This window comes from Oncorhynchus masou, chromosome 21 (genome assembly GCF_036934945.1).
Source record: "Oncorhynchus masou masou isolate Uvic2021 chromosome 21, UVic_Omas_1.1, whole genome shotgun sequence".
In the NCBI taxonomy this organism is placed as follows: Eukaryota; Metazoa; Chordata; class Actinopteri; order Salmoniformes; family Salmonidae; genus Oncorhynchus; species Oncorhynchus masou.
The window spans coordinates 39335923-39363889 of NC_088232.1; the positions used below are offsets into that span (position 1 = coordinate 39335923).

General features: G+C 43.6%; 1 protein-coding gene across 4 annotated transcripts in view; it reads right to left on the reverse strand.

The window, feature by feature from the left end:
• LOC135508333 (serine/threonine-protein kinase D3-like) overlaps positions 1–27967 on the reverse strand; it is a 73054-nt gene that overhangs the window by 16782 nt on the left and 28305 nt on the right. For 3 of the 4 annotated variants that reach the window (XM_064928436.1, XM_064928435.1, XM_064928434.1), the window contains exons 3-9: positions 15456–15594; positions 7609–7740; positions 4968–5131; positions 3971–4160; positions 3758–3835; positions 3477–3657; positions 3040–3241 (exon numbers count right to left, since the gene is read on the reverse strand). In XM_064928436.1, the coding sequence (XP_064784508.1) occupies positions 3040–3241; positions 3477–3657; positions 3758–3835; positions 3971–4160; positions 4968–5131; positions 7609–7740; positions 15456–15594 (1086 nt within the window). Of the gene's footprint in view, positions 1–3039; positions 3242–3476; positions 3658–3757; positions 3836–3970; positions 4161–4967; positions 5132–7608; positions 7741–15455; positions 15595–16615; positions 17363–27967 lie in introns of those variants that run through there. The other variant, XM_064928437.1, reaches the window with a different exon arrangement.

A 27967-nucleotide genomic window follows, 5' to 3' on the forward strand; every position in this document is an offset into this window, starting at 1 on the left:
ATATAAAGCTGCCTCTAAACACACCCTGAACGTCTCAATACCAGCCGTATAAAAGACTGGGGTTTCCTCTCCACTGTTTCACTGCTGGGAAGATGGAGGGTGTGTCCGTCACACTCGGAGAGTGGAGTTTTAAAACAGAATAATATTCGACGACAGCCTGGTAATTTAGGTGTCTACCTACACATACACACACTTTCTCTCTCTCACACACACACACACTGAATGTGCTACATCTCACAAAACAAAAGTCGTTAGAAACCATAGCACCATAAACACCCTCCCACTGCGTCACATCTCTCACCAAAATCAGGGGAGGCGTCAGAGTAACACACCCACACCGAAAGAGGCTGGGACAGGCTCACAGGGGCAAGACTGTACGGAACATGTGGAAGCCTTTACACAGAGGGAACAAGGATGCCTGGCTGCCTAAGTGCCAAGTGTCTAATTACACAGCTACGGCACTGGTGTCACCATGGAACTGTCACACACTCTCTGAAGCTGGAGTTATAGCATTTGGAAATCAATGTCAAAATGCATGAATCAAATGTATTCAAACTTGACAACAAAAGTGTATGGTGAAGGTTTGGTAAGACGTTTGAAAGAGCATATCTTATGAGTGATGCAACTTGTTACAAATATTGTATATATAGTGGGGCAAAAAAGTATTTAGTCAGCCACCAATTGTGCAAGTTCTCCCACTTAAAAAGATGAGAGAGGCCTGTAATTTTCATCATAGGTACACTTCAACTATGACAGACAAAATGAGAAGAAAAAAAATCCAGAAAATCACATTGTAGGATTTTTAATGAATTTATTTGCAAATTATGGTGGAAAATAAGTATTTGGTCAATAACAAATGTTTATCTCAATACTTTGTTATATACCCTTTGTTGGCAATGACAGAGGTCAAACGTTTTCTGTAAGTTTTCACACACTGTTGCTGGTATTTTGGCCCATTCCTCCATGCAGATCTCCTCTAGAGCAGTGATGTTTTGGGGCTGTTGCTGGGCAAAAGACTTTCAACTCCCTCCAAAGATTTTCTATGGGGTTGAGATCTGGAGACTGGCTAGGCCACTCCAGGACCTTGAAATGCTTCTTACGAAGCCACTCCTTCATTGCCGGGGCGGTGTGTTTGGGATCATTGTCATGCTGAAAGACCCAGCCACGTTTCATCTTCAATGCCCTTGCTGATGGAAGGAGGTTTTCACTCAAACTCTCACGATACATGGCCACATTCATTCTTTCCTTTACACGGATCAGTCATCCTGGTCCATTTGCAGAAAATCAGCCCCAAGGCATGATGTTTCCACCCCCATGCTTCACAGTAGGTATGGTGTTCTTTGGATGCAACTCAGCATTCTTTGTCCTCCAAACATGACGAGTTGAGTTTTTACCAAAAAGTTTTTATTTTGGTTTCATCTGACTATATGACATTCCCCCAATCATCTTCTGGATCATCCAAATGCTCTCTAGCAAACTTCAGACGGGCCTGGACATGTACTGGCTTAAGCAGGGGGACACGTCTGGCACTGCAGGATTTGAGTCCCTGGAGGCGTAGTGTGTTACTGATGGTAGGCTTTGTTACTTTGGTCCCAGCTCTCTGCAGGTCATTCACTAGGTCTCCCCCGTGTGGTTCTGGGATTTTTTTCTCACCGTTCTTGTGATCATTTTGAGATCTTGCGTGGAGCCCCAGATCGAGGGAGATTATCAGTGGTCTTGTATGTCTTCCATTTCCTAATAATTGCTCCCACAGTTGATTTCTTCAAACCGAGCTGCTTACCTATTGCAGATTCAGTCTTCCCAGCCTGGTGCAGGTCTACAATTTTGTTTCTGGTATCCTTTGACAGCTATTTGGTCTTGGCCATTGTGGAGTTTGTAGTGTGACTGTTTGAGGTTGGGGACAGGTGTCTTTTATACTGATAACAAGTTCAAACAGGTGCCATTAATACAGGTAATGAGTGGAGGACAGAGGAGCCTCTTAAAGAAGTTACAGGTCTGTGAGAGCCAGAAATCTTGCTTGTTTGTAGGTGACCAAATACTTATTTTCCACCATAATTTGCAAATAAAAAAATAAAAAAATACTACAATGTGATTTTCTGGATTTCTTTTCTCATTTTGTCTGTCATAGTTGAAGTTTACCTATGATGAAAATTACAGGCCTCACTCATCCTTTTAAGTGGGAGAACTTGCACAATTGGTGGCTGACTAAATACCCCACTGTATGTGTTGGACGTCCCTTTCAGGCAGATTTCCCCAGCAAAAACCCAGAACATTTTCAGATACAAATACTGCTGATGACAACGTGGCCCTAGAAAAAACCTTTCACTCTGCGACCGTGGAGAAATGGCAGTGTACTGCCTGTGAAACCACAGGAGGCAGGCTGGGGGATTTTCTCTGTGTATTAATGGCCCACTGTAGTTTACAGTTGCGACACAGCAGCCCCCAGTCTTAGTCACACCATTACATACACCATTACATTGGGCAGGCCCTTTTAACACAATATACACCCAAGACAATAAAACACATTTATATATATATATATATATATATATATATAAATGTGTTTTATTGTCAGCGTTTGGTTGAAACCATTTGGTTTTAGACAGTGTAAAGATTGAGAATTACTGACCTGTTTTCGTTGTTCTGTGACATCAATGTAAATGCAGACTCTGGTGCCCATTTCATTGAGTTTGAGTTTGAGTTTATTTTTATTTTTACAGGGACAGTGCACATTAATCAACGTTTCAGTAAAAGTGCCAGTTTTAGCCAGCCGGCTAATTTTCAACCGCAGTCCCTGGGCAGGTTATTAAAAAACAATTACAATATAGACAATAGCAACATAGAACAAACAAGGCATAGCAACATAGGACAAGCAAGACGTAGCATACAGACAGAGCAACATAGAGCAAAAAGCAGCAAGACAAAATTCATAAAAGCAACAAAGTGTTTCCACACCTCACAAGCTACATTCTGCCATGGCATTCTGCCATGCCTTTGCCTCTGTCAGGTAATAGATGATATGTCGTGTTGCTCTCTCACCTTATAGAACTTGGCTCCAGTGTCGTTCTGAAACAGGCTGAGACTCTTGGTGTCCAACCTCCAGTAGTGTCTCTTCCTCAGGTTGTCTCTGCTGGTGTAGTGGACCATCCAGCCCTCCCTCACCATGGTGGAGCTCCTCCTCTTGGTCTGTTTGATGGACTGGACCACCCGCATCAGAGGGATGTTGCTGCTGGTGGATGGGCTGGGGACACACACACAGCACTTTTTATGAAAACATTTGTCACAAAGTGCTTAGCAGAAACCCGGGCCTGAGCGTGTGAATAGCAAGCAGAAGCAACAATGGCAAGGAAGAAGGTCCATTGACACAGACCTGTTTGATAACTACATGGTCTATGTTTACACAACTATTACATAAGTTAAACTCCAAGTTAGCTCAAATATGTCCCAGTAATGTAAGGTGTCTTGCTATATAATACCTGATGGTCTTGATGGGCTCCTCGTCCTTCTCGCGGTCCAGAAAAGGAGAGTCCATATAGAACATCTTGTCGTCTGGGGTTGAAAGTTCGTCAGAGTCATCCAGTAGTCCTCTAGTGCTCTCCACATCACTACTGTCCACCTCCATGGTACTGTCAGAGTCAGGCCCTGGGCTGGCAGGCTCTGTGGACACACACGATCACACAAATATGAGTATGTCCCTCAGTTACATCTTACCATGATAAATGGACATGGAATGTGAAAATAGGACGGCAGAAATTACCTCCATTGAAGGAAACCTCGCCCAAGCAGTCTCTTGGTACCTTTGATGCACACCGCTTATGGCAATTGAATTTACAATCTGAAAAGAAAGTACAGAAAACATGGATTTAATAACACAACATGGAACTCTAGAGGGAGAAAGGTAAAGAGGTCTAGGCCGATATGGACATAGAGACATACAGACAAACCGAGACGAAGGGAGTTGACACCTCACCTCTGCACTGCATGCCCTGGCGGAAGAGGCCCTTGAGCAGGCGTTTGCAGTACTGGCAGATGGTTGGCCGCGTGTAGGTGTGGATGGCAAAGGTGTGAGGCACCTTGACTCGCCCCAGCACCATCTTCTCCATCCAGATGGGCCGGCCACTCCACGACAGGATCCTCTTCCCTGCCTCCTGGTGGCAGCGCTGTTGCAGGGAGAGATGGGAAGGAGGCAGGGAATGAAATAAATAAATGAGAGGGGGAGAGGCAGATGGAGCAAGTGTGGTAACCACAGAATGTAGGTATGGAGAGATTTGTAGCCAGTGGGAGTGAGGGAGAGATAAAATAAACCAGGGAAGGAAGGAGATAGCAAAATAGGGAAGAAGATGAGGGATGGAGGGACCAAAAAGGACCAAATACACAAACATGGGCTAGAATTTAAGGGTTTAATTTAATTGGCCTAATTGTATTTTCATGGACCATTCATAAGCGTTGGTCACCAAGGAGAATATTCCATCCAGCTAGCCTCAAACAAACACGTTTCATACACTTAGGGGAGGCCATCATACCATCCAGTTAATCAAATTCAATTTGCTGTGTCTTTGTGGTGTTTCACATCAAGATAGTAAGATACTCCAATAGATTTGGCTGACAAACATAGACAATTGTTAAGAAACAACAAGGCATGACCTTGTAATTCATTTATTGCCAACTGACAAATATGTCTCAATCGGAATGACAGTTAGATTACATCAAAAGTTAACAAAATGTTAAGCCAATCACATAGAACTGGTTAGTAACTGTACTGAAAATGAAAATCCTATGGTACTTTCACAAGGGGCGTAGACGGACAACGTTGCCGCCTTGCAAGCAATGAACTGTGCTTGGGTGTAACTTTATAAGGGATTGTGTTTACATAGCCACTTTCACAGGGTCTTAAAGCTCTTTGTATTGCGCGGAATGCATCTTTACCACAGAACATCTCTCTACACCAATGGAAGCACAGGTCTTACCTCCTCCGGGAATACCACTGCATGTTCAGTGGGACCGGAGAGGGGCCGGGGGACTGAGAGCGAAGAGCCCGGCAGGGACACGTTGGACAGACGTCTCTTCCTCACCCCACTGCAGTTGTTGGGTATCTTAAAGGCGCAGCGCTTGTGGTAGTTCAGCCCACAACCTGGAAGTACACAGGACACAGTGGTCACTAATTACACATGAAGAACAAAACACATATTGTACAGTACAGGCTATACAGTGGTGACCAAAGGTTTTGAGAATGACACAAATATTAATTATCACAAAGTCTGCTGCCTCAGTTTGTATGATGGCAATTTGCATATACTCCCGAATGTTATGAAGAGTGATCAGATGAATTGCAAAGTCCCTTTTTGCCATGCAAATTAACTGAATCTCAAAAGAACATTTCCACTGCATTTCAGCCCTGCCAGAAAAGGACCAGCTGACATCATGTCAGTGATTCTCTCGTTAACATAGGTGTGAGTATTGACGAGGACAAGGCTGGAGATCACTCTGTCATGCTGATCGAGTTTAAATAACAGACTGGAAGCTTCAAAATGAGGGTGGTGTTTGGAATCACTGTTCTTCCTCTGTCAACCATGGTTACCTGCAAGGAAACACGTGCCGTCATCATTGCTTTGCACAAAAAGGGATTCACAGGCAAGAATATTGCTGCCAGTAAGATTGCACTGAAATCAACCATTTATCGGATCATAAAGAACTTCAAGGAGAGCGGTTCAATTGTTGTGAAGAAGGCTTCAGGGCTCCCAAGAAAGTCCAGCAAGCGCCAGGACCGTATCCTAAAGTTGATTCAGTTGCGGGATCGGGGCACCACCAGTACAGAGCATGCTCAGGAATGGCAGCAGGCAGGTGTGAGTGCATCTGCACGCACAGTGAGGCGAAGACATTTGGAGGATGGCCTAGTGTCAAGAAGGGCAGCAAAGAAGCCACAAAAAAAACATAAGGGACAGACTGATATTCTGCAAAAGGTACAGGGATTGGACTGCTGAGGACTGGGGTAAAGTCATTTTCTCTGATGAATCCCCTTTCCAATTTTTTGGGGCATCCGTAAAAAATCTTGTCCAGAGAAGATAAGGTGAGCGCTACCATCAGAGTCCTGTGTCATGCCAACAGTAAAGCATCCTGAGACCATTCATGTGTGGGGTTGCTTCTCAGCCAAGGGAGTGGGCTCACTCACAATTTTTCCTAAGAACGCAGCCATGAATAAAGAATGGTACCAACACATCCTCCGAGAGCAACTTCTCCCAACCATCCAGGATCAGTTTGGTAACGAATAATGCCTTTTCCAGCATGATGGAGCACCTTGCCATAAGGCAAAAGTGATAACTAATTGGCTCGGGGAACAAAACATCGGTATTTTAGGTCCATGGCCAGGAAACTCCCCAGACCTTAATCCCATTGAGAATTTGTGGTCAATCCTCAAGAGGCGAGTGGACAAACAAAAACCCACAAATTCTGACAAACTCCCAAGCATTGATTATGCAATAATGGGCTGCCATCAGTCAGGATGTGGCCCAGAAGTTAATTGACAGCATGCCAGGGCGGATTGCAGAGGTCTTGAAAAAGAAGGGTCAACACTGCAAATATTGACTCTGCATCAACTTCATGTAATTGTCAATAAAAGCCTTTGACACTTATGAAATGCTTGTAATTATACTTCAGTATTCCAGAGTAACATCTGACAAAAATATCTAAAGACACTGAAGCAGCAAACTTTGTGGAAATTAATATTTGTGTCATTCTCAAAACATTTGGCCACGACTGTATGTAACAAACAGACTTTGGATGTCAGCGTTGGGCTTGATACTCAGCAACATTTCATACCCAGCCATCTTGAGACATCTTAAGACATGTATTAAGACATATTGGTGATGACATCTTGAGATATATTAACACGTCTTAGGAAGTAAATTAATACGGTAGGAAAGCACTACTTTGATTCTACCCACCAGCTTCATTCTCTTAAACGTCCACATGAGGGCTCTACATACAGGCATTTGATCTCATCCTTCCTCATAGAAAGCTTCAAATGTTTTTCAAAGACATAGCATGGAATAAAATAGATCTGATCCAATAGTCACAAATCACATGCAATTCTACATTCCACAATTCCACATTTAATTGCAATTTGACTAGATATACCAGTCCAAATCTTTCATCCTATTGGAGCGCCTGTTGCATTCCTGTCCCGGCTGGCCCTGGGGCAGGTTGTGTTGTACTGAGGGACACGCTGGATCCATCAGAGGGGGTTAGAGTAGAGCAGCAGCAGCACATGCTTTCTAAAGAGCCTTTGAAGGCTGAGTCCAACGCTTGGCATCAGCACACTGGGCTCAATTCAAACAGGCCAGGCCGGCCATCTCTTCAAAGACCTTCTTTAGTAATGAGAGGAAGTCACACACTCCACTGAGGCTTACTGCTGCACAGCGCTACCAGCCTTAATGTACCTCTCAGATTGGACCAAGAGAAGGGCATGCTTGATTTGTGTGTGTATGAGTGTACGAGTCGGGTAAACATTTGACACCTTGGCTTTCGGTCCACAGTGCACCCCAGACTTGATGTGAGAGAGAGCTTGATGTGTGTGTGTGTGTGTGTTGTGTGTTGTGTGTGTGTGCTTACCTTCACATTTGAGCCCCTGCCGGACGAGGCCCCATAGCATCTCCCCACAGTAGTCACAGAAGGTGGGGGCTTTGTATGAGTGGACATAGAGGGCATGGGGCCGGATCTGGAAGTCCTCTACTGTGGCTAAAGCTGCAATTCAGACACAACTTAAAAACAAGAACATGGCAAACAAAACTAAAGCAAAACAAATAAACTTCAAACACAAAAACCCTGAAACCAAATAATGAGAATTACAAAAAAATTAAATAACAATTAAACTTAACAAAAATATAAATGCAACATGCAACAACTTCAAAGATTTTGCTGAGTTACAGTTCAAATAAGGAAATCAGTCAATTGAAATACATTCATTAGACCCTAATATATGGATTTAACATGACTGGGCAGGGGTGCAGCCATGGATGGGGAGCCAGGCCCAGCCAATCAGAATGGGTTTTATCCACAAAAGGGCTTTATTACAGACGATCCCAAACGATGCCGCAAGTGAAGAAGCTGGATGTGGAGGTCCTGGGCTGGCATGGTCACACTTGGTCTGCGGCTGTGAGGCCGGTTGGACATACTGCCAAATTCTCTAAAATGACATTGGAGGTGGCTTATGGTAGAGAAATTAACATTAAATGATCTGGCAACAGCTTTGGTGGACATCCCTGCATTCAGCATACCAATTGCATGCTCCCTCAAAACTTGAGATGTCTGTGGCATTGTGTTGTGTAACAAAACTGCACATTTTAGAATGGCCTTTTATAGTCCGTATAGTTAAGAGGTTTCGGGCTCCATTTTCGGCTGGCGTGACAACTGCCCAAGTGCTAAACGCTCACTTGTTTTCAATTTCAGCATGTAAAAACTGCCGCTCTTGTGTTTTCCACCCCATTCACCAGGTTCAGAAATGTACTTGTCTAAAATCAGCTCACTTGCACTGATGTGGGCGGAGTGGCAATATTTGAAGTTTGTCCTTTAAGAACAACGAAAAGCAGGTCTTAGCGGTAACACGGTTGGTAATAGCATGGATTTTGTGAGCGGGAGCACAACCTATCCAGCCGTGACACACAGTGCCCTTGAGCTAGTTAAAAAAATAAACAAGAGAGGAGTGACTGCTCCCAAACTTGATCTTTTAATAAAGCTTTGTTGATTAAGATTTATTTCAAAGCAGTCTCACGAGCCAAGACCTTCATTGATAGGCTTGGCTACTTGGCAAACAAAAAAACAGCCTTCATTGAGGCAGGGGATAGGCTATAGGTCTCTACTTGGTTGATTTTTAATTAAATGAGACCCGAATGAGAAAAAACTTTTGTTTTTTATGTTTATAACTACGAGGGTTACAGGTACAAAAAACACATATCCTCTCTTGTTCCATAGCTTCTGACCAAGCTATTTACAAATATTATTGTTATTTAAAAAAATGGATTGCTTATTTTTTCATTTAATTTGATTAAAAACCAGCTCGCATGCAATGGAATTTAGGAGCCGTCTGCTATTTCTGTAGAAGTGTGAATGACATCTGTAAGATGGTTCCGTTACGTTTTTTAAACATTATACTGTATTTGGGACATTATCTTAATATTCTCTTTTTCAGATTCTGTGAAAAGTGTGGGTGTGCGTAAGACCCTCCATTGTCTGCGTTGCCTTAATATTATATGCCTACAGGGAGAAATGATGGCACCTGTAACTGTATTTAGACAGCCTATTTTAAACTAGTCGTTTCGATTAGAATTATTCACTCTCATTTTAGGCTTTATCAATAGTGAATTTAATCTTGCTTATTGACAATGTTTGGCATATCCATGGCTCAACCATAATGCAATTTATAGTAGGCTAGCCCCTATATCAGTGTAAATGCTATGTTTAACATTATATTTCCATATTGAAACCAAGCAATTACTTCTAACAATGTGGACTGAAAACATGTTCAACATATTTAGCAGAGATGGGAAAGGCCTAAATTTTGTTATTTTTTTTCTGTATGCTTTTAGTTATTTTATTTACCAAACTAGGCTATTATGGACGACACTGGAATTGATGACAACGCAGTACATAAAGTACCATAAATACGCAACTTGAAGCAACCACATATTTAGCCAAGGAGCACATTCGGATTGGTCAGTGAGGAGACACTGTTTATTCATCAAAACCCATCCTTTTCGCGCCACCGCCAGCTACTGCGCCCATAATTCCTGAAGTCAAAACAGCAAAAATATTTCTGACAGCCCTGGACCTATAGCGCTATCGCAAAAATGTACCACTGCGTTAGTTTATTAAAAAAGAGCCCTGAGTGTTCACTGTAATGTAAAGGAATAGTCAGATGATTTACTGGACCATCAGCACTTGTGTTATTGGTATGTCTGTGTGCATAAAACAAACTATAACTCAGATCTAGGGAACAAACTGTTCACATAGAATGCATCCATATCAGAGAGTCTGACCTGGGAAGTAACTTAGAACAGGCAGTTATGTACAGTAAGAGATGCTGGAGGGGAAAGCTGTTCTGTTCCGAGGTCGTGGTTTCTCTCACTAGGGCTTAGTGCTATAACATCCCATTAACAGCTCAGCGCTATAACATCCCATTAACAGCTCAGCGCTATAACATCCCATTAACAGCCCAGTGCTATAACATCCCATTAACAGCTCAGCACTGTAACATCACATTAACAGCTCAGTGCTATAACATCCCATTAACAGCTCAGCGCTATAACATCCCATTAACAGCTCAGTGCTATAACATCCCATTAACAGCTCAGTGCTATAACATCCCATTAACAGCTCAGCGCTATAACATCCCATTAACAGCTCAGCGCTATAACATCCCATTAACAGCTCAGCGCTATAACATCCCATTAACAGCTCAGCGCTTTAACATCCCATTAACAGCTCAGTGCTATAACATCCCATTAACAGCTCAGCGCTATAACATCCCATTAACAGCTCAGCTATAACATCCCATTAACAGCTCAGCGCTATAACATCCCATTAACAGCTCAGCGCTATAACATCCCATTAACAGCTCAGCGCTATAACATCCCATTAACAGCCCAGTGCTATAACATCCCATTAACAGCTCAGTGCTATAACATCCCATTAACAGCTCAGCGCTATAACATCACATTAACAGCCCAGTGCTATAACATCCCATTAACAGCTCAGCGCTATAACATCCCATTAACAGCTCAGTGCTATAACATCCCATTAACAGCTCAGTGCTATAACATCCCATTAACAGCTCAGCGCTATAACATCCCATTAACAGCTCAGCGCTATAACATCCCATTAACAGCTCAGCGCTTTAACATCCCATTAACAGCTCAGCGCTTTAACATCCCATTAACAGCTCAGTGCTATAACATCCCATTAACAGCTCAGCGCTATAACATCCCATTAACAGCTCAGCGCTATAACATCCCATTAACAGCTCAGCTATAACATCCCATTAACAGCTCAGTGCTATAACATCCCATTAACAGCTCAGTGCTATAACATCCCATTAACAGCTCAGCGCTATAACATCCCATTAACAGCTCAGTGCTATAACATCCCATTAACAGCTCAGCGCTATAACATCCCATTAACAGCTCAGTGCTATAACATCCCATTAACAGCCCAGTGCTATAACATCCCATTAACAGCTCAGTGCTATAACATCCCATTAACAGCTCAGCGCTATAACATCCCATTAACAGCTCAGCGCTATAACATCCCATTAACAGCCCAGTGCTATAACATCCCATTAACAGCTCAGTGCTATAACATCCCATTAACAGCTCAGCGCTATAACATCACATTAACAGCCCAGTGCTATAACATCCCATTAACAGCTCAGCGCTATAACATCCCATTAACAGCTCAGTGCTATAACATCCCATTAACAGCTCAGTGCTATAACATCCCATTAACAGCTCAGCGCTATAACATCCCATTAACAGCTCAGCGCTATAACATCCCATTAACAGCTCAGCGCTATAACATCCCATTAACAGCTCAGCGCTGTAACATCCCATTAACAGCTCAGTGCTATAACATCCCATTAACAGCTCAGCGCTATAACATCCCATTAACAGCTCAGCGCTATAACATCCCATTAACAGCTCAGCGCTATAACATCCCATTAACAGCTCAGCGCTATAACATCCCATTAACAGCCCAGTGCTATAACATCCCATTAACAGCTCAGTGCTATAACATCCCATTAACAGCTCAGCGCTATAACATCACATTAACAGCCCAGTGCTATAACATCCCATTAACAGCTCAGTGCTATAACATCACATTAACAGCCCAGTGCTATAACATCCCATTAACAGCTCAGTGCTATAACATCACATTAACAGCTCAGCGCTATAACATCCCATTAACAGCTCAGCGCTATAACATCCCATTAACAGCTCAGCGCTATAACATCCCATTAACAGCTCAGCGCTATAACATCCCATTAACAGCTCAGTGCTATAACATCACATTAACAGCTCAGCGCTATGACATCCCATTAACAGCTCAGCGCTATAACATCCCATTAACAGCTCAGCGCTATAACATCCCATTAACAGCTCAGTGCTATAACATCACATTAACAGCTCAGCGCTATAACATCCCATTAACAGCTTAGTGCTATAACATCCCATTAACAGCTCAGCGCTATAACATCCCATTAACAGCTCAGTGCTATAACATCCCATTAACAGCTCAGCGCTATAACATCCCATTAACAGCTCAGCGCTATAACATCCCATTAACAGCTCAGCGTTATAACATCCCATTAACAGCTCAGCGCTATAACATCCCATTAACAGCTCAGTGCTATAACATCCCATTAACAGCCCAGTGCTATAACATCACATTAACAGCCCAGTGCTATAACATCCCATTAACAGCTCAGCGCTATAACATCCCATTAACAGCTTAGTGCTATAACATCCCATTAACAGCTCAGCGCTATAACATCCCATTAACAGCTTAGTGCTATAACATCCCATTAACAGCCCAGTGCTATAACATCCCATTAACAGCTCAGCGCTATAACATCACATTAACAGCTCAGTGCTATAACATCCCATTAACAGCCCAGTGCTATAACATCCCATTAACAGCTCAGCGCTATAACATCCCATTAACAGCCCAGTGCTATAACATCCCATTAACAGCTCAGCGCTATAACATCACATTAACAGCTCAGTGCTATAACATCCCATTAACAGCTCAGTGCTATAACATCCCATTAACAGCTCAGTGCTATAACATCCCATTAACAGCTCAGTGCTATAACATCCCATTAACAGCTCAGCGCTATAACATCCCATTAACAGCTCAGTGCTATAACATCCCATTAACAGCTCAGTGCTATAACAGCTACTTACAGTAGGAGGCTGTACAGCAGAAACTAACAACAGGCTACAAGGTTGTCTACAACATCACCTGTTTCAGAGTGGTATGGCATTACAGACCACACTAAATACCACTGAGACAGACCGTCTCATTCAACAGAACAGGACCAGAGAAGACCACATCCCATGATAATGATGCTCTTTAATAAGTTAGTTCGTAGTATGGTTTGGTTTGTTTCCTATCTGGACTGAAACACAAGGTAGGCCCAGCCATTACTCAGGGAACTCTGCTCCATCTGCTGCTGTGGTTTGTGTTGGAGGTATATGAGTGAGGTCATTCTTGGAAGGGACAGTTAGTTCACAGGAGTGACTCATCCAAGATGTGAATAAGAGATAGCTATTCGCTACCAAACCTGTGTGACTGCATCGCCCCCAGCACTGGAGAGAAAAGAGATCAATCTCTTTCTCACAGTTCTTTTGCAATAATTTATGCTGTTGTGGTTTTCCCATTGACCAACAAGGGAATCATAATCTTTTACGCCAGAATTTAGGTGGAAAACCCTGTGTAATGTCACAAACTATTTGTGTGTGTTTTTGTGTTTCTGTGGGTGTTTTCTCTGATCCAGGTTTACAATAAGACCAAGTTGACATACCAGTATTCAATGAAGGATGCACCAGGGACATTCTCAATAGCTGTTGCCGTGACGAGATGCAGCTCTGAACAGCAAATGTGACATCTATCCACTTAGAGAATAAAATTAAATTTACTGACAATCCCCAAATACCTGGAAGAGAGAACATTCTTTGGAAGATAAGAGAGAGAAAGAGACACCAGGAAGAAAGGGAGAGCAAAACAGATGGCTGCGGGGAGGAACACAGATGAGCGATAGTGGGGCCTCCACAGATCACATTATGACTTTCTACTGCAGGTCCTTGGACTGTCAAATCTAAAGGTCCAAGCTTAAAAAGCAGCACTGTTGATTTCCATATTAAAATGATGCTTATGGACACACAGCACCTCCATATGAATAATATATATTTCATTAACTAGCTATATAGATTCATTTAGTTGCTAATGAACTCGGGCGTGAGTCCAACTTCAAAGCGTAAAAAGAACTCAAGAAAGTCACATGCCACCACACTGGTCATAGCTCCCTGGCAAAAAAACACATGAAAGAAGGCATTCATGGGCTTTTCAAACACATCGAGGAAAAAAACGCACAGCCTATTAACGGCCTCAACTTTATGAAATGGTTGTTGAGATGTTTTGCATCAAACACCATAGAAGATTGAGCCAATAAAGAGTTTTTCACAAGCAGCAGGCCTGACATCATTGTGATGTCTGTTTGTTTTCATTTTTGACTAATCAGGCATCACAAGTGTCCATCAGACATAATTCAGAAGTTATAGTCTATAACATTCATCGGCGACTAAAAGTGCTATAAAACAAATATATACATCCATTTTGTATGCCATATCCTGTCAAATAAGAGGGATGCTGAGTGAGAAACAAACAGCGAGTGGGATTCTTGGACCAAACAGCCCTCTCTCCATGTCCAACCCCCTGGTTAGGGATGGCCTGTCCACTATTTCCAGTGCCGGCCTGTCCACTATTTCCAGTGCCGCCCTGTACAGCCCAGCATGTTTATACTCAGTGGGTCCACTACAATCACTTACTGCAAAGAAAACAAGCCGGGCCCTTTGAGTTCAGCGCCAAGAGAACCCTGAGCTGTTTGTCTCTCACAGCCACAGAACTGAACAACAGGTCTCAAATAATTTATAGGAATCAATGGTGTCTTTAAAGTATTTAATTCATGTAAATTAGAAGCAACTAAGGGAAGGATAAATAGTATGATTTAAAAAATTCCTATTTTCAGTGTGCCAGACTAGAACAGCAAAGCATATCGGAGCTTCCATTGCACCAGTTTGACACATGTAGATCTCCTCAGCATATGCAGACCAACTACAAGGCTAAGACGAGGAAGCAGTGTGGATGTAGAGCTTGTGGATGTGACAATACTCTGACCTCACACAGCCATCCAGGTGCAACACTGAGGCTGAAACCTGACAACTGTCTGAACCCAGAGGGAAGGAGACAGAGGTCTCCTGGATACACTCATTTGGGGCTCACTGCTAAACACCAGCAGATCAGACCCATCCGGCCGCAGAGTTATTTCATGTCTGGATCCATGCAGACAATGCTTCTAGTTCTACCCCGGAGAGAGAGAGAGGGAGGAGGGGGATGTACAGTCCAGGTGGTGGGACTGTGAGGTGCTTCCCAATGAAGACAGATGGAACCGAAAAGAATGCCTTTACGAGCCAGTGTTTGTTAGACTCAATAGTCAGCAGGAAACTGAAATCATCTGTGACTGGAAAAGAGAGGGGAAACTAGCCACCTGTCTCTCTGGAGGTGAGCACTGTACAACACACAGGTTTGAATGACAGAAAATGTTGTTTACTAAATTAGTAAATATAGCCTAAAGTCAAAATATTAATAAAAGCCGTAAGGGTTGAACCCAGTTCAGAACTACTCACCAGAGAGCACCACCTCTATCAGATCTCCCTCATGGATATCTTCTGCTGACGTCAGCCTCTGGAGGATGTTCTCAGAGGTCAGGTCATGGCGGAAGAGCAGGATCTTGTCATACATGCCAAAGAAGCCACACTCCGGAAACTGGCGAGGAAGAAACAGAAAAACGCTTGTGAGTATCCACTATATCCAGAACGCAATTGGTGGAACACGTATAATCTACTGGCTCGACCAACAATATACACACAATAACTCATATATACTTTTTGAAATTGGCATCAGCTGATCAAGACCCTGTCTTAATATTCATTCAACAGTTGTTTACTCTTTATTTTTCCCTTCTCATGTGGTTTGGGGACATTTATGATAATGTTCAATGCGGTTTGCCATATTTACTGGACAAGTGCTACTAATTTATGGTTGGCCCCCATCTGATAAATATAAGTTTATATTGTATACAGTACTGTATAGAGCTCCTTCTCTGACTCACGGAGTAATGGCTGCCTTTATACAGTCATCATAGCCAGAGCCAGCAAGCCTGTGGTGTAGGAATGGAACAGGGGTGTGTGTGTGGAATGAACACTCGGCTGAATATCACCACAGAGAGAGAGAGAGAGGGAAACACAGCTGTTTCATCCACCCAAGCTACAATGAGTCACACACACACACACACACACACACTCCTGCTCCCATTAACTACTTCCTGTGGCTCACGTCAGCAGTCAACGTGGAGGATGGAGGAGAATTCAAAAACACACTGGCTCAGGAAGAGAGCTCACATTCAAACACCTTTATCCCCTGAAACAGTGGAATGCACTGATGACAGCGGAAGGAAAAAAACTATCAAATGGCTAATCAATATAGCATGCCACTCTTCTCCATACAGCAATACAAGTAGGCAGAGTGCCATTAGGTGGAGGCTATTGATAATGAAACATGTATATCAAAACCGCACTGACATAGCCATTGTAATAACATTGTAATAACTTTTCTAGTCGACGATGTGGAATAGTTACTGACTGTCAGTAATCATTTAACTATTGCAGAAATTCTATCCAGCAGCATTAGGAGCAAAATGACAACTAAGCATCTGCTAGAAAAGACAGAACTGTCTTGCTCGTCTTGCTAGCCTTGGTTTTCAGCAGACAGTCTGAGGTGAGCTCACTTCAACAATGTTATCCAGTAGCTGTGATGTAACCTCCAGCTTGGCAGTCCATCAGGGCTGGGCCAGGTAATGCTCTGGACTCTCAGATAATGGCCCAGGCCATCAGACAGCAAGCAGTGAGGGACACAGGAGAGGAGAGGATAGGGGAGAAGGGGTTAACATCCTGAGAGGAGTGACAGAGGAGCAGCAGCGTCCTGCAACACAGCCAGGAAGTAAGCCAAGTCAATACTGAGTCACTTCCTGGTCCCAGACCCACAGTTTCCACACAACTTCCACTGCTCGTGTCAAGACACAAAGGTTAAACACACACACAGGTTATACACACATACATGCACACTCTCACTAAATCACTGGCGTCCGCACACCCGCTCACCTGGCTACAGCATATCTTCTTTTCATACACACATCCATTGTGTTGTCATGTAGCAAAGTGGACATTTCACAACCTTCCTGAGGTTTCTCAGTCCAACATTTCCCCTGGACATGGAGTTCTGTATAAGAAAAGTAGCCTGTCTCTTGCTATGCCTGACTACACTGTATGACACTGTAACCATGGATCTCTCACTCACCGTCTTCCCTCGCAGTGGAGGTCATGTCCTCTGTCTGGCAGGAAAACGATGCCCAGTTTCTGTGAAGGGCAGCAATGCCGTTTTTCACTCCCCTCATCTCTCTCTTCATGAAATGATAAAGTGTGTTTCCCCAACCCTTCTGCCAGTCAGCCAGCCAGCCAGTCAGCTAGCCAGTCAAGAGAAGCCTACCTTCAGATGTAAGGGTTGATAGGGGCTGTCAGGGCGGAAGAGAGCCAAAGAAGGGATGGATGGATGTAGGGGGCCATCCTGTGTGGCGCTCATCAAAGCGGGCCCCTGGCGGAGTCCCCCTACAGAGCTGCTTCTCCCTGCCAACATGGCTGCTCTGGCAGGCTCACCTAACACAGCTGCTTCCCTGTCAGGGTCACACACAATGCCCACGGAACAATGTGAGCAGTAACACAACGGCCAATGAGGCCCACGGGCACCAGGGTTGGCACACGATACAGCAGAAAGGGGAACAGCTGGAGCTCCTAAAATGCTTATCTCCAGGGTGGTGGAGCCACGGCTGCAGGCTGACACCAGGAAAGAGGACACCAGGAAAGAGGACACCAGGAAAGAGAACACCAGGAAAGAGGACACCAGGAAAGGGGACACCAGGAAAGAGAACACAAGGAAAGAGGACACCAGGAAAGGGGACACCAGGAAAGAGAACACCAGGAAAGGGGACACCAGGAAAGGGGACACCAGGAAAGGGGACACCAGGAAAGAGAACACCAGGAAAGAGGACAGGGTTAGGGGCTACACTGACAAACTATTCAAACTGCTTTTAAATGAGCATCAACCAGAATTACTGTACTGAATTAACCCTTACATACACATTATTATACACCCCCCCCCAAACAGCACATTCTATGTGCCTAGTTCCCAGAGCAGCAGAGCAGAGCCTTGCTGAAGGCCATTAAATGGCCCAGTCATGTAAACACTGATAAACTCCTGTGTTTAAAAGGCCTCCTTTATGCCTAATGCATATGGAACATGAAAGGCTCTGTCTGTTAGCAGCTGCCTTACATAACTGCATGATCATCCAGCGCTCCCGGCTGGCCTAGGCTCTGGCTCTAATCTGAGGGGGTAACCCTTGCATCTAGTCTGCCTTTATACACAGTAGACCAGTCTGCATCTCCTCCTGTAAGCCTGATTCAGTCTGATGAAGGTCCATAGACTGAAGCATCGCTATGCTTTTGGTCTGCCTAGCCTAATCCACCCATGACCAGTACTAGGCTTCTAGATGCGTCTAGTGGGAAGAAGGGCTGAGAAGGCTGGGAAAAGGGAGAGGGAGGGTGCTCACACACACCATAACAATGGCCCCAGTGTTAGGGCTACTGCCTCTGGCTTTAATGTAGCTGAGATAAGCTGGGGTCCTGCGGAGAGCAGGGAACAAAGAGATAAGATTCCCCGGTGGGGAGAAGTGACCGCAAAGCCTGTGTGTGTGTGTGTGTGTGTTGCCGTGTTGGCCCTGGCTGTGAAGACAGGGAGCTAAAAGGAGGGTGTGAGAGCGAGGAGAGCGCAGTGGATAGGGATCTTATGATAGCTGTCCTGCTTTCCACAGGATACCACTTCACTAGGCTTGGTGTTTATCCAAATGTAGACATTACTAAACAACATCAAGAACGTGTACCTTTACACAGCTTTATGTTTCCAAAACAAGAGACATCCTAAACCCTGTCCTACTTTAAAGTGCTTAATTGCATGGCTCTAGCATTGTCAAGGTGAGGTTTTCCTCAATACGTCTTACATTCCTAATCTCCAGACCCGGGGCCCCGGGACCATCCCCCTCCACTCCCCCTTCTGCCCTGCTCTGAGACCTGGCCAGCTGGATTCACCTCCTGTTGGCATTTACTGCAACACTTTCTACTGCATGTAGTTCCCATTCCAGCTGAATGCAGCTCAGGTCTACAGATTGGTACAGTTCTGTATTGGGGAAAGGGCTGGGTAGAGGGCTGTGGAGAGAGCTGGGTAGAGGGTTGTGGAAAAAGCTGGGTAGAGGGTTGTGGAGAGAGCTGGGTAGAGGGTTGTGGAGAGAGCTGGGTAGTGGGTTGTGGAGAGAGCTGGGTAGAGGGTTGTGGAGAGAGCTGGGTAGAGGGCTGTGGAGAGAGCTGGGTAGAGGGCTGTGGAGAGAGCTGGGTAGAGGGCTGTGGAGAGAGCTGGGTAGAGGGCTGTGGAGAGAGCTGGGTAGAGGGTTGTGGAGAGAGCTGGGTAGAGAGCTGGGTAGGGGGCTGTGTAGAGGGCTGGGTAGAGAGCTGGGTAGAGGGCTGTGTAGAGAGCTGGGTAGAGGGCTGGGTAGAGAGCTGTGGAGAGGGCTGGGTAGAGGGCTCTGGGGAGGGCTGGGTAGCGGGCTCTGGGGAGGGCTGGGTAGCGGGCTCTGGAGAGGGCTGAGTAGAGGGCTGGGTAGAGGGCTGGGTGAGGGCTCTGGAGAGGGCTGGGTAGAGGGCTCTGGAGGGGGCTCTGAAGAGGGCAGGGTAGAGGGCTCTGGAGAGGGCTGGGTAGAGGGATCTGGAGAGGGCTGGGTAGGGGTCTCTGGTGAGGGCTGGGTTGGAGGCTGGGTACAGGGCTCTGGAGAGTAGTGGAACAGGTCGGTGTCCACATCACTAAGGAATTAACACTAACACAGTCATGAAAAAGGCACAACAACACCTCTCCCCCCCAGGAGGCTGAAAATATTTGTCATGGGCCCTCAGGTCCTCAAAATGTTCTATAGCTACACCATTGGGAGCATCTTGACTGGCTGCATCACCACCTGGTATGGCAACTGCTTGGCATCTAAACGCAAGCCGCTACAGAGGGTAGTGCGTACGGCCCAGTACATCACTGGGGCCCAGCTTCCGGACATCCAGGACCTCTATACCAGGCAGTGTCAGAGAAAGGCCCTAAAAATGGTCAAAGACTCCAGCCTATCAAGTCTTAAACTGTTCTCTCAGCTACCACATGCTAAGCGGTACGGATGCACCAAGTTTGGAACCAACAGGATCCTGTACAGCTTTTACCCCCAAGCCATAAGGCTGCTAAATAGTCAACCAAATAGCTACAGAGGGCTGGGTAGAGTGCTGGGTAGTATTACTGTACTTAATAAATCCAAAATTGGGTATAGCCTGGTGATTGTTAAATTAATGCATGACTGTATGCATGACTATAAGGAACTTTAAATGAACGCTTCTGCTGAATGTCATATATCATATATTGATTGTGTATACAGTACCAGTCAAAAGTTTGGACACACCTACTCATTCAAATGTTTTTCTTTATTTTTACTATTTTCTACATTGTAGAATAAGTGAAGACATCAAAATTATGAAATAACACATATGGAATCATGTAGTAACCATAAAAGTATTAAACAAATCAAAAGATAGATTTTAGATTCTTCAAAGTAGCTACTCTTTACCTTGATGACAGCTTTGCACACTATTGGCATTCTCTCAACTAGCTTCACCTGGAATGATTTTCCAACAGTCTTGAAGGAGTTCCCACAAATGCTGCGCAAATAGCCCTTACACAGCCTGGAGGTCTGCTGTGTCATTGTCCTGTTGAAAAACAAATAATAGTCGCACTAAGTGCAAACCAGATGGGATGGCATATTGCTGCAGAATGCTGTGGTTGCCATGCTGGTTAAGTGTGCCTTGAATTCTAAATAAATCACAGACAGTGTCACCAGCAAAGAACCACCACACCTCCTCCATGCTTCACAGTGGGAACCACACATGCGGAGATCATCCGTTCACCTACTCTGGCATCAAGGCAAAGGGTGGCAACATTGAAGAATCTCAAATATTTTTGATTCGTTTAACACTTATTTGGTTACTACATGATTCCATGTGGTATTTCATAGTTTTAATGACTTTAATGATGATTCTACAAGCTAGAAAATAGTCCAAATAAAGCAAAACAATCTGGAATGAGTCGGTGTCCAAACCTTTGACTAGTACTGTAAATATATTGATTATATATACATACAGTACATTGATCATATTGATTGGTTGCACTGAGGCACTTGCATTGGCAAGCTCTATTGTAGCTGTGTTGTTGTTAGACAATAAAGATGACTAACATAACAGAGTGGCATCCAGGCTGGTTAGAGAAATGCCACACACATCTTGGGTCAGATCCCATAGTGACTAAGCATGGCCTTTGTAATCAACACACACTGTGGGGCTAACAGCACACAACCATTCAGCCCTACCCTGCACAAAGACATGCAGGCGACCACACACACACCAAAGACACCAACATGACGAATCAATGTGTGAGGTCCGTGCGGCACACTAGAAAGCAGAGTGGAAAAGAGCTTCACCACGGTAAGCCTTTGTTAAACTAACTAATCTGCCATTGATATGCTAAATCCTGTTAGAGGCAGAAAGAGAGGGAAGGGAGGGATGGACAGGGCAGATGAGAAATATGATACATTTCAATGAGTTCCAAAAACAAATAGCCTCAGAACAGACATGGAAAATCGAGTCTGACAGAACTGTTCTGGTTTGAATGAACAAACCCGTCAGTCAGGCTGTAGTTAGTATCTGAGAAACCAGATTTACTTATTGCTTAACTGCAACACATTTCAAAAGAACACTGAATTTAAGATGCTACTGAATTTGAGAATTGATGTCATAAATCACCCATCATGATTGATGTATCTTAACATGTATAGTGATCAGTGGCACCAATGTAAAACATTCCTTCAATGTGTTAAAAGCTCAAATATTTTCAAACTCAGGGAAGGAAATGGGATGTGTCGTGCATGCTCTATGCTGGTGTGTGTGTGTCTATATGTGTGTGTGTTAGCGTGTGGGGATCCAAAGGGTATCAGTGATCAGGGCGAGAGGAGGGTGGTAACAGGGAAACCCTGTCAGAGAAGAGAGAGGGGAGCTGGCAGGGTCTGACAGATGGACACATGATTACACTGAGGAAGGTGTGCTGTCTGACCCAGGCTGCCTTACACCTTTATGAGGCTGGCCCTGGGCCAGTCTACAGTGATGGACAGCTACAGCACAGGGTTTGGTTAACCAAACCCATGTTTCAACAAGCAACTGGTACTGCTATTTGGCTGTGCAATATGAAGGATGATACTCAAGGAGAACATGAAACCAAATAAATCAAATTAGCTAAATATGGCTGATTCATGGCTGATTTAAGATGAAAACCTCAACCCTGTTATGGTCAATCCTGTTACTTTCTTGGCACTCCTCTCTCTCTCTCCAGTGGTGGCAGGTAGCCTAGTGGTTAAGAGCGTTGGGTCAGTAACACAATGGTTAAATCCCTGAGCCAGCAAGGTGGTAAAATCAACCATTCTGCCTTTGAGCAAGGCAGGAAAACCCCCCAACAACACTTGCTCCCCAGGTGCCGACGACGTTGACGTCAAATAAGGCAGCCCCCCACACCTCTCTGATTCAGAGTTAAATGCAGAAGACACATTTTGGTTGAATGCATTCAGTTGTGCAAATGAATTTCCTTCCACTAGTAACTCTGCAGCAACATACAGAGAAGTGAGATCATGTGATTCCTGTGAGGGTATAGCCTCTACACCAGAACTAAGAATTACATGGTCAATATTATTATATATATACACAGTGCCTTGCAAAAGTATTTTTTATATCTTTATGTTTGAAGCCTGAAATGTGGCAAAAGGTCGCAAAGTTCAAGGGGGCCGAATACTTTCGCAAGGCACTGTATTTGTACCTTCATTTAACTAGGCAAGTCAGTTAAGAACAATTTCTTATTTACAATGACAGCCTAGGAACAGTGGGTGAACTGCCTTGTTCAGGGGCAGAATGACAGATTTTTACCATGTCAGCTCGGGGATTCGATCTAGCAACCTTTCAGTTACTGGCCCAATGCTCTAACCACTAGGCTACCAATAAGTTAGGGCCACAATCATTTCAGAACCACAGAAGACTTACAGTTAACCTTTAGTAGAATATTATTGGGTTGCTTCAGGAAAAGAGCACATTTTGTGTCCATTTGATATTATAACTAGAAATTGTGCACCAATGTTGAATTTTAAAAGCCTGTTTAAAAGCCACCCAAAGGGCATCCAGCCAACTTGACAACTGTGGGAAGCATTGGAGTCAACAAGGGCCAGCATCCCTGTGGAAAGCTTTCAACACCTTGTAGAGTCCATGCCCAGAGGAATTGAGGCTGTTCTAAGGGCAAAAGGAGGCCAAAAGCCTAAAAGCAGAATCTAGTTTAGCTGGAAGGAATAGGTGATTATTACATATAGGACCTTGAATAGAGAAATCAGAGTTTAAAGTGTTGAAGAAATTGAGTCCACATTTTAAAAGCACTGATAAGAATTGGATATGATGAGTAGCGCGAAGCTAAGAGAGGAAGAATGGAGGTGATTAATGCTGACAAAGAGGAAGAGAAACAGGAGTTGGTTTCTGTTTGACACCAGTCAGGTTCTGGAGTGTAAAGTCAGTAAACAATATTTTGTATATTTGCTGCCCAGTAATAATACATAAAGTTTTTAATTTTTTAAAACGTTACCCCCTTTTTCTCCCCAATTTCGTGGTATCCAATTGTTTTAGTAGCTACTATCTTGTCTCATCGCTACAACTCCCGTACATGCTCGGGAGAGACGAAGGTCGAAAGTCATGCGTCCCACGATACACAACCCAACCAAGCCGCACAGCGCGCATCCAACCCGGAAAGCCAGCCACAACAATGTGTCGGAGGAAACACCGTGCACCTGGCAACCTTGGTTAGTGCGCCCGGCCCGCCACAGCTGGCGCTGCAGTGCAGCGCCCTTATCCACTGCACCACCCGGGAGGCCCAATACATCAAGTTAGGAAAGGCTAATCCTCTGTGTTCTCTCTCTCTGGTGAAATGCTTTACGTATTCTTGAACTGCCATCGCCCCATAAAAACTAACACATATGTTTAGCTACTGAAATGAAAAAAGACTTGGGTAGAAAAAGGAGACATTACAAATACAGAAATTTGGGCAATACATTCATCTTAATCGAATTCCCTTTACCAAAGAAAGTACGATAGAGAATACTCCATCTCTGATATTCTAGTTTAAGTTTGTTAATCAGGGGAATAAAGTAAAGTTATCATCCAGCAGAGAGGACAAGGTACGGGTGATATTGAGCCCTAAATATTTCATGTAAAGGTCTCCTGCAGAATTTGTAATGCTAATTCATGAATAGGCCAAAAATGTCCTCTATGACTTCTAGCAAACACTCAAATCACATTGAGTGCAGTGTTGTATGTTCACCAAGGTACTGAGTGCCAGAGGTGAGACCATTTTTAAATGTATCCTTTATTTAACCAGAGAAGTCACATTGAGATTTACATGTCTTTTTCAAGTGAGCCCTGGCCACGATAAAGCCCATCACAAGACTGGAGTGTGAAACGAGGTGTTTTATCTGCCATAATGCAGCCATTCATAGCTGTGTATGACATTGTTTATCAGCACAAAGAACAGCCTGGTCCTTCAACCCCAAACCTGACGACCTGCCGGGAAGCACAAGATGTTATTCAGTTGTTTTCGTGGCCTGGTGAACTGGGGTGTCTTGATGAAGCCATAGAGGAAGCAGACCTTAGAATGTTGATTGTGGATGTGTCACTGTTGTCGTGTTGTGGTGGTAAGGCATTATAGATGGAGCGATTGGTCAGAGAAGGATCCGCTACAGGTTAAAGGTTCAATTCCAAATGTGACTCAGTGGCTTGATTGCAAAATGTGGAGAGGAGCAGAGCTGCATGTACTGTGTGGTTTAAGTGCAAAGGAACACTATGAATCCAAGTGAGACGGAAAGTCTACGACAAAGAGGAAAATTGTTTTGATGTCAAATGCAAAACTGTTGTTTAACTTTGTGGCACATGTCACGGACCACATCAGTGGAAAATGTGCTGAATACACAGTCCAAAATCTGCACAAAGGAAAAGCTAATTGTGCTCTATGTGGCATTGGGGAATGTAATTGGAGTATAAGATTCACATCAAGCACATTTAGTGGAAATGGCAAACTGTGTTAATTATTAAATGAAGTGTCCCGCTGTCTCCTGTGAAATGATTGCATTGGTCTTATATTAGATGATTCATATAATTGGTCATATTATAGCACACATAGCCAAGAGAGCACTAACATAAACCACATGTGGAAACAACAGTATTCATATTGAAACCCACCTCCTGGCAATGTAACATTTGACACTTGGTTCTACTTAATATTATTGGTTATTGGACATTATACCGTATATACCGTACACCGGGGTATTGGGAAATACCAATGGGATGATTTTCATATACAGTCAAACTACACTCCCGTTCAAAAGTTTGGGGTCACTTAGAAATGTCCTTGTTTTTGAAAGAAAAGCACATTTTTTGTCCATTACAATAACATCAAATTGATCAGAAATACAGTGTAGACATTGTTAATGTTGTAAACGTCTATTGTAGCTGGAAACAGCTGATTTTTTATGGAATATCTACATAGGCATATAGAGGCCCATTATCAGCAACCATCACTCCTGTGTTCCAATGGCACATTGTGTTAGCTTAGTTTTGCAATTATGTTAGCAGAGCTGAAACCTGTTGTTCTGATTAAAGAAGCAATAAAACTGGCATTACTTAGACTAGCTGAGTATCTGGAGCATCAGCATTTGTGGGTTCGATTGCAGGCTCAAAATGGCCAGAAACAAGTAACTTTCTTCTGATACTCATCTGTCTATTCTTGTTCTGAGAAATTAAGGCTATTCCATGAGAGAAATTGCCAAGAAACTGAAGAATTCGTACAACGCTGTGTACTAATCCCTTCACAGAACAGGACAAACTGGCTCTAACCAGAATAGAAAGAGGAGTAGGAGGCCCCGGTACACAACTGAGCAAGAGGACAAGTACATTAGAGTGTCCAGTTTGAGAAACAGATGCTCACAAGTCCTCAACTGGCAGCTTCATTAAATAGTACCCGCAAAACACCAGTCTCAACATCAACAGTGAAGAGGCGACTCCGGGATGCTCGCCTTCTAGGCAGAGTTACAAAGAAAAGGCCATTTCTCAGACTGGACAATAAAAAGAAAAGATTAACCAGTTGGATATAGGGGGCGCTATTTTAATTTTTGGATGAAAAACGTTCCCGTTTTAAACAAGATATTTTGTCACGAAAAGATGCTCGACTATGCATATAATTGACAGCTTTGGAAAGAAAACACTCTGACGTTTCCAAAACTGCAAAGATATTGTCTGTGAGTGCCACAGAACTGATGTTACAGGCGAAACCCAGATAAAAATCTAATCAGGAAGTGCCTCATTTTTTGAAACCGCCTCATGCCAATGACTCCTTATATGGCTGAGAATGAGCTACGAATGAGTTTACGTTTTCCACGCATTCCCCAAGGTGTCTACAGCATTGTGACGTCTTTTTAGGCATTTCCATTGGAGAATAGCTGTAAGGGACCATATTTGGCGAGTGGTCACATGGTGTCTCCCGGAGAAAATCTTGCATACTATACTGAGGTAGCCATTTTTCCAATCACTTCTTATGAGAAAACAATTGCCTCGACGGATATATTATCGAATATATATGTTAAAAACACCTTGAGGATGGACCCTAAACAACGTTTGCCATGTTTCTGTCGATATTATGGAGCAAATTTTGAAAAACGTTTGGCGTTATAGTTTAAGTATTTTTCGGTCTATTTCTCAGCCAAAACTGATGAACAAACGGGAGCTTTATCGCCTAAAAAAATATTATTTTTTGGAAAAAAGGAACATTTGCTATCTAACTGGGAGTCTCCTGAGTGAAAGCATCTGAAGTTCTTCAAAGGTAAATTATTTAATTTGGTTGCTTTTCTTATTTTCGTGAAAATGTTGCCTGCTGCCAGCAGAGCCTAGCATAGCATTATGCCATGCTAAACTTACACAAATGCTTGTCTAGCGTTGGCTGTAACGCTATTTTGAAAATCTGAGATGACAGTGTTGTTAACAAAAGGCTAAGCTTGTGTTTGAATATATTTATTTAATTTAATTTTAATGAATAGGAAAAGTTGCGTTATGCTAATGCATTTGAGGCTATGATTACGCTCACGGATACGGGTTTGCTAGTTGCAAGAAGTCAAGACGGGCAAAAGAACACAGACACTGGAAAGAGGAAGATTGTAAAAAAGTGTTATGGACAGACAAATCTAAGTTTGATGTATTCGGATCACAAATAAGAACATTTGTGAGACACAGGAAAAATGAAAAGATGCTGGAGGTTTTGTACAGGGTAAAAGGGATCTTGAAGAAGGAAGGCTATCACTCCATTTTGCAACGCCATGCCATACCCTGTGGAAGGAGCTTAATTGGAGCCGATTTCCTCCTACAACAGGACAATGATCCAAAGCAAAGCTCCAAACTATGCAAGAACTATTTAGGGAAGAAGCAGTCAGCTGGTATTCTGTCTATAATGGAGTGGCCAGTACAGTCACCGGAACTCAACCCTATTGAGCTGTTGTGGGAGCACCTTGACCGTATGGTACGTAAAGAAGTGCCCATCTAGCCAATCCAACTTGTGGGAGGTGCTTCAGGAAGAATGGGGTGAAATCTCTTCAGATTACCTCAACAAATTGACAACTAGAATGCCAAAGGTCTGCAAGGTTGTAATTGCTGCAAATGGAGGATTCTTTGATGAAAGCAAAGTTTGAAGGACACTAGAGGTCGCCCGAATATGATTTTTCAACACCGATACCAATTATTGGAGGATCAAAAAAGGCCGATACCGATTAATCGACCAATTAAAAAAAAATGTATTTGTAATAATGACAATTACAACAATACTGAATGAACACTTA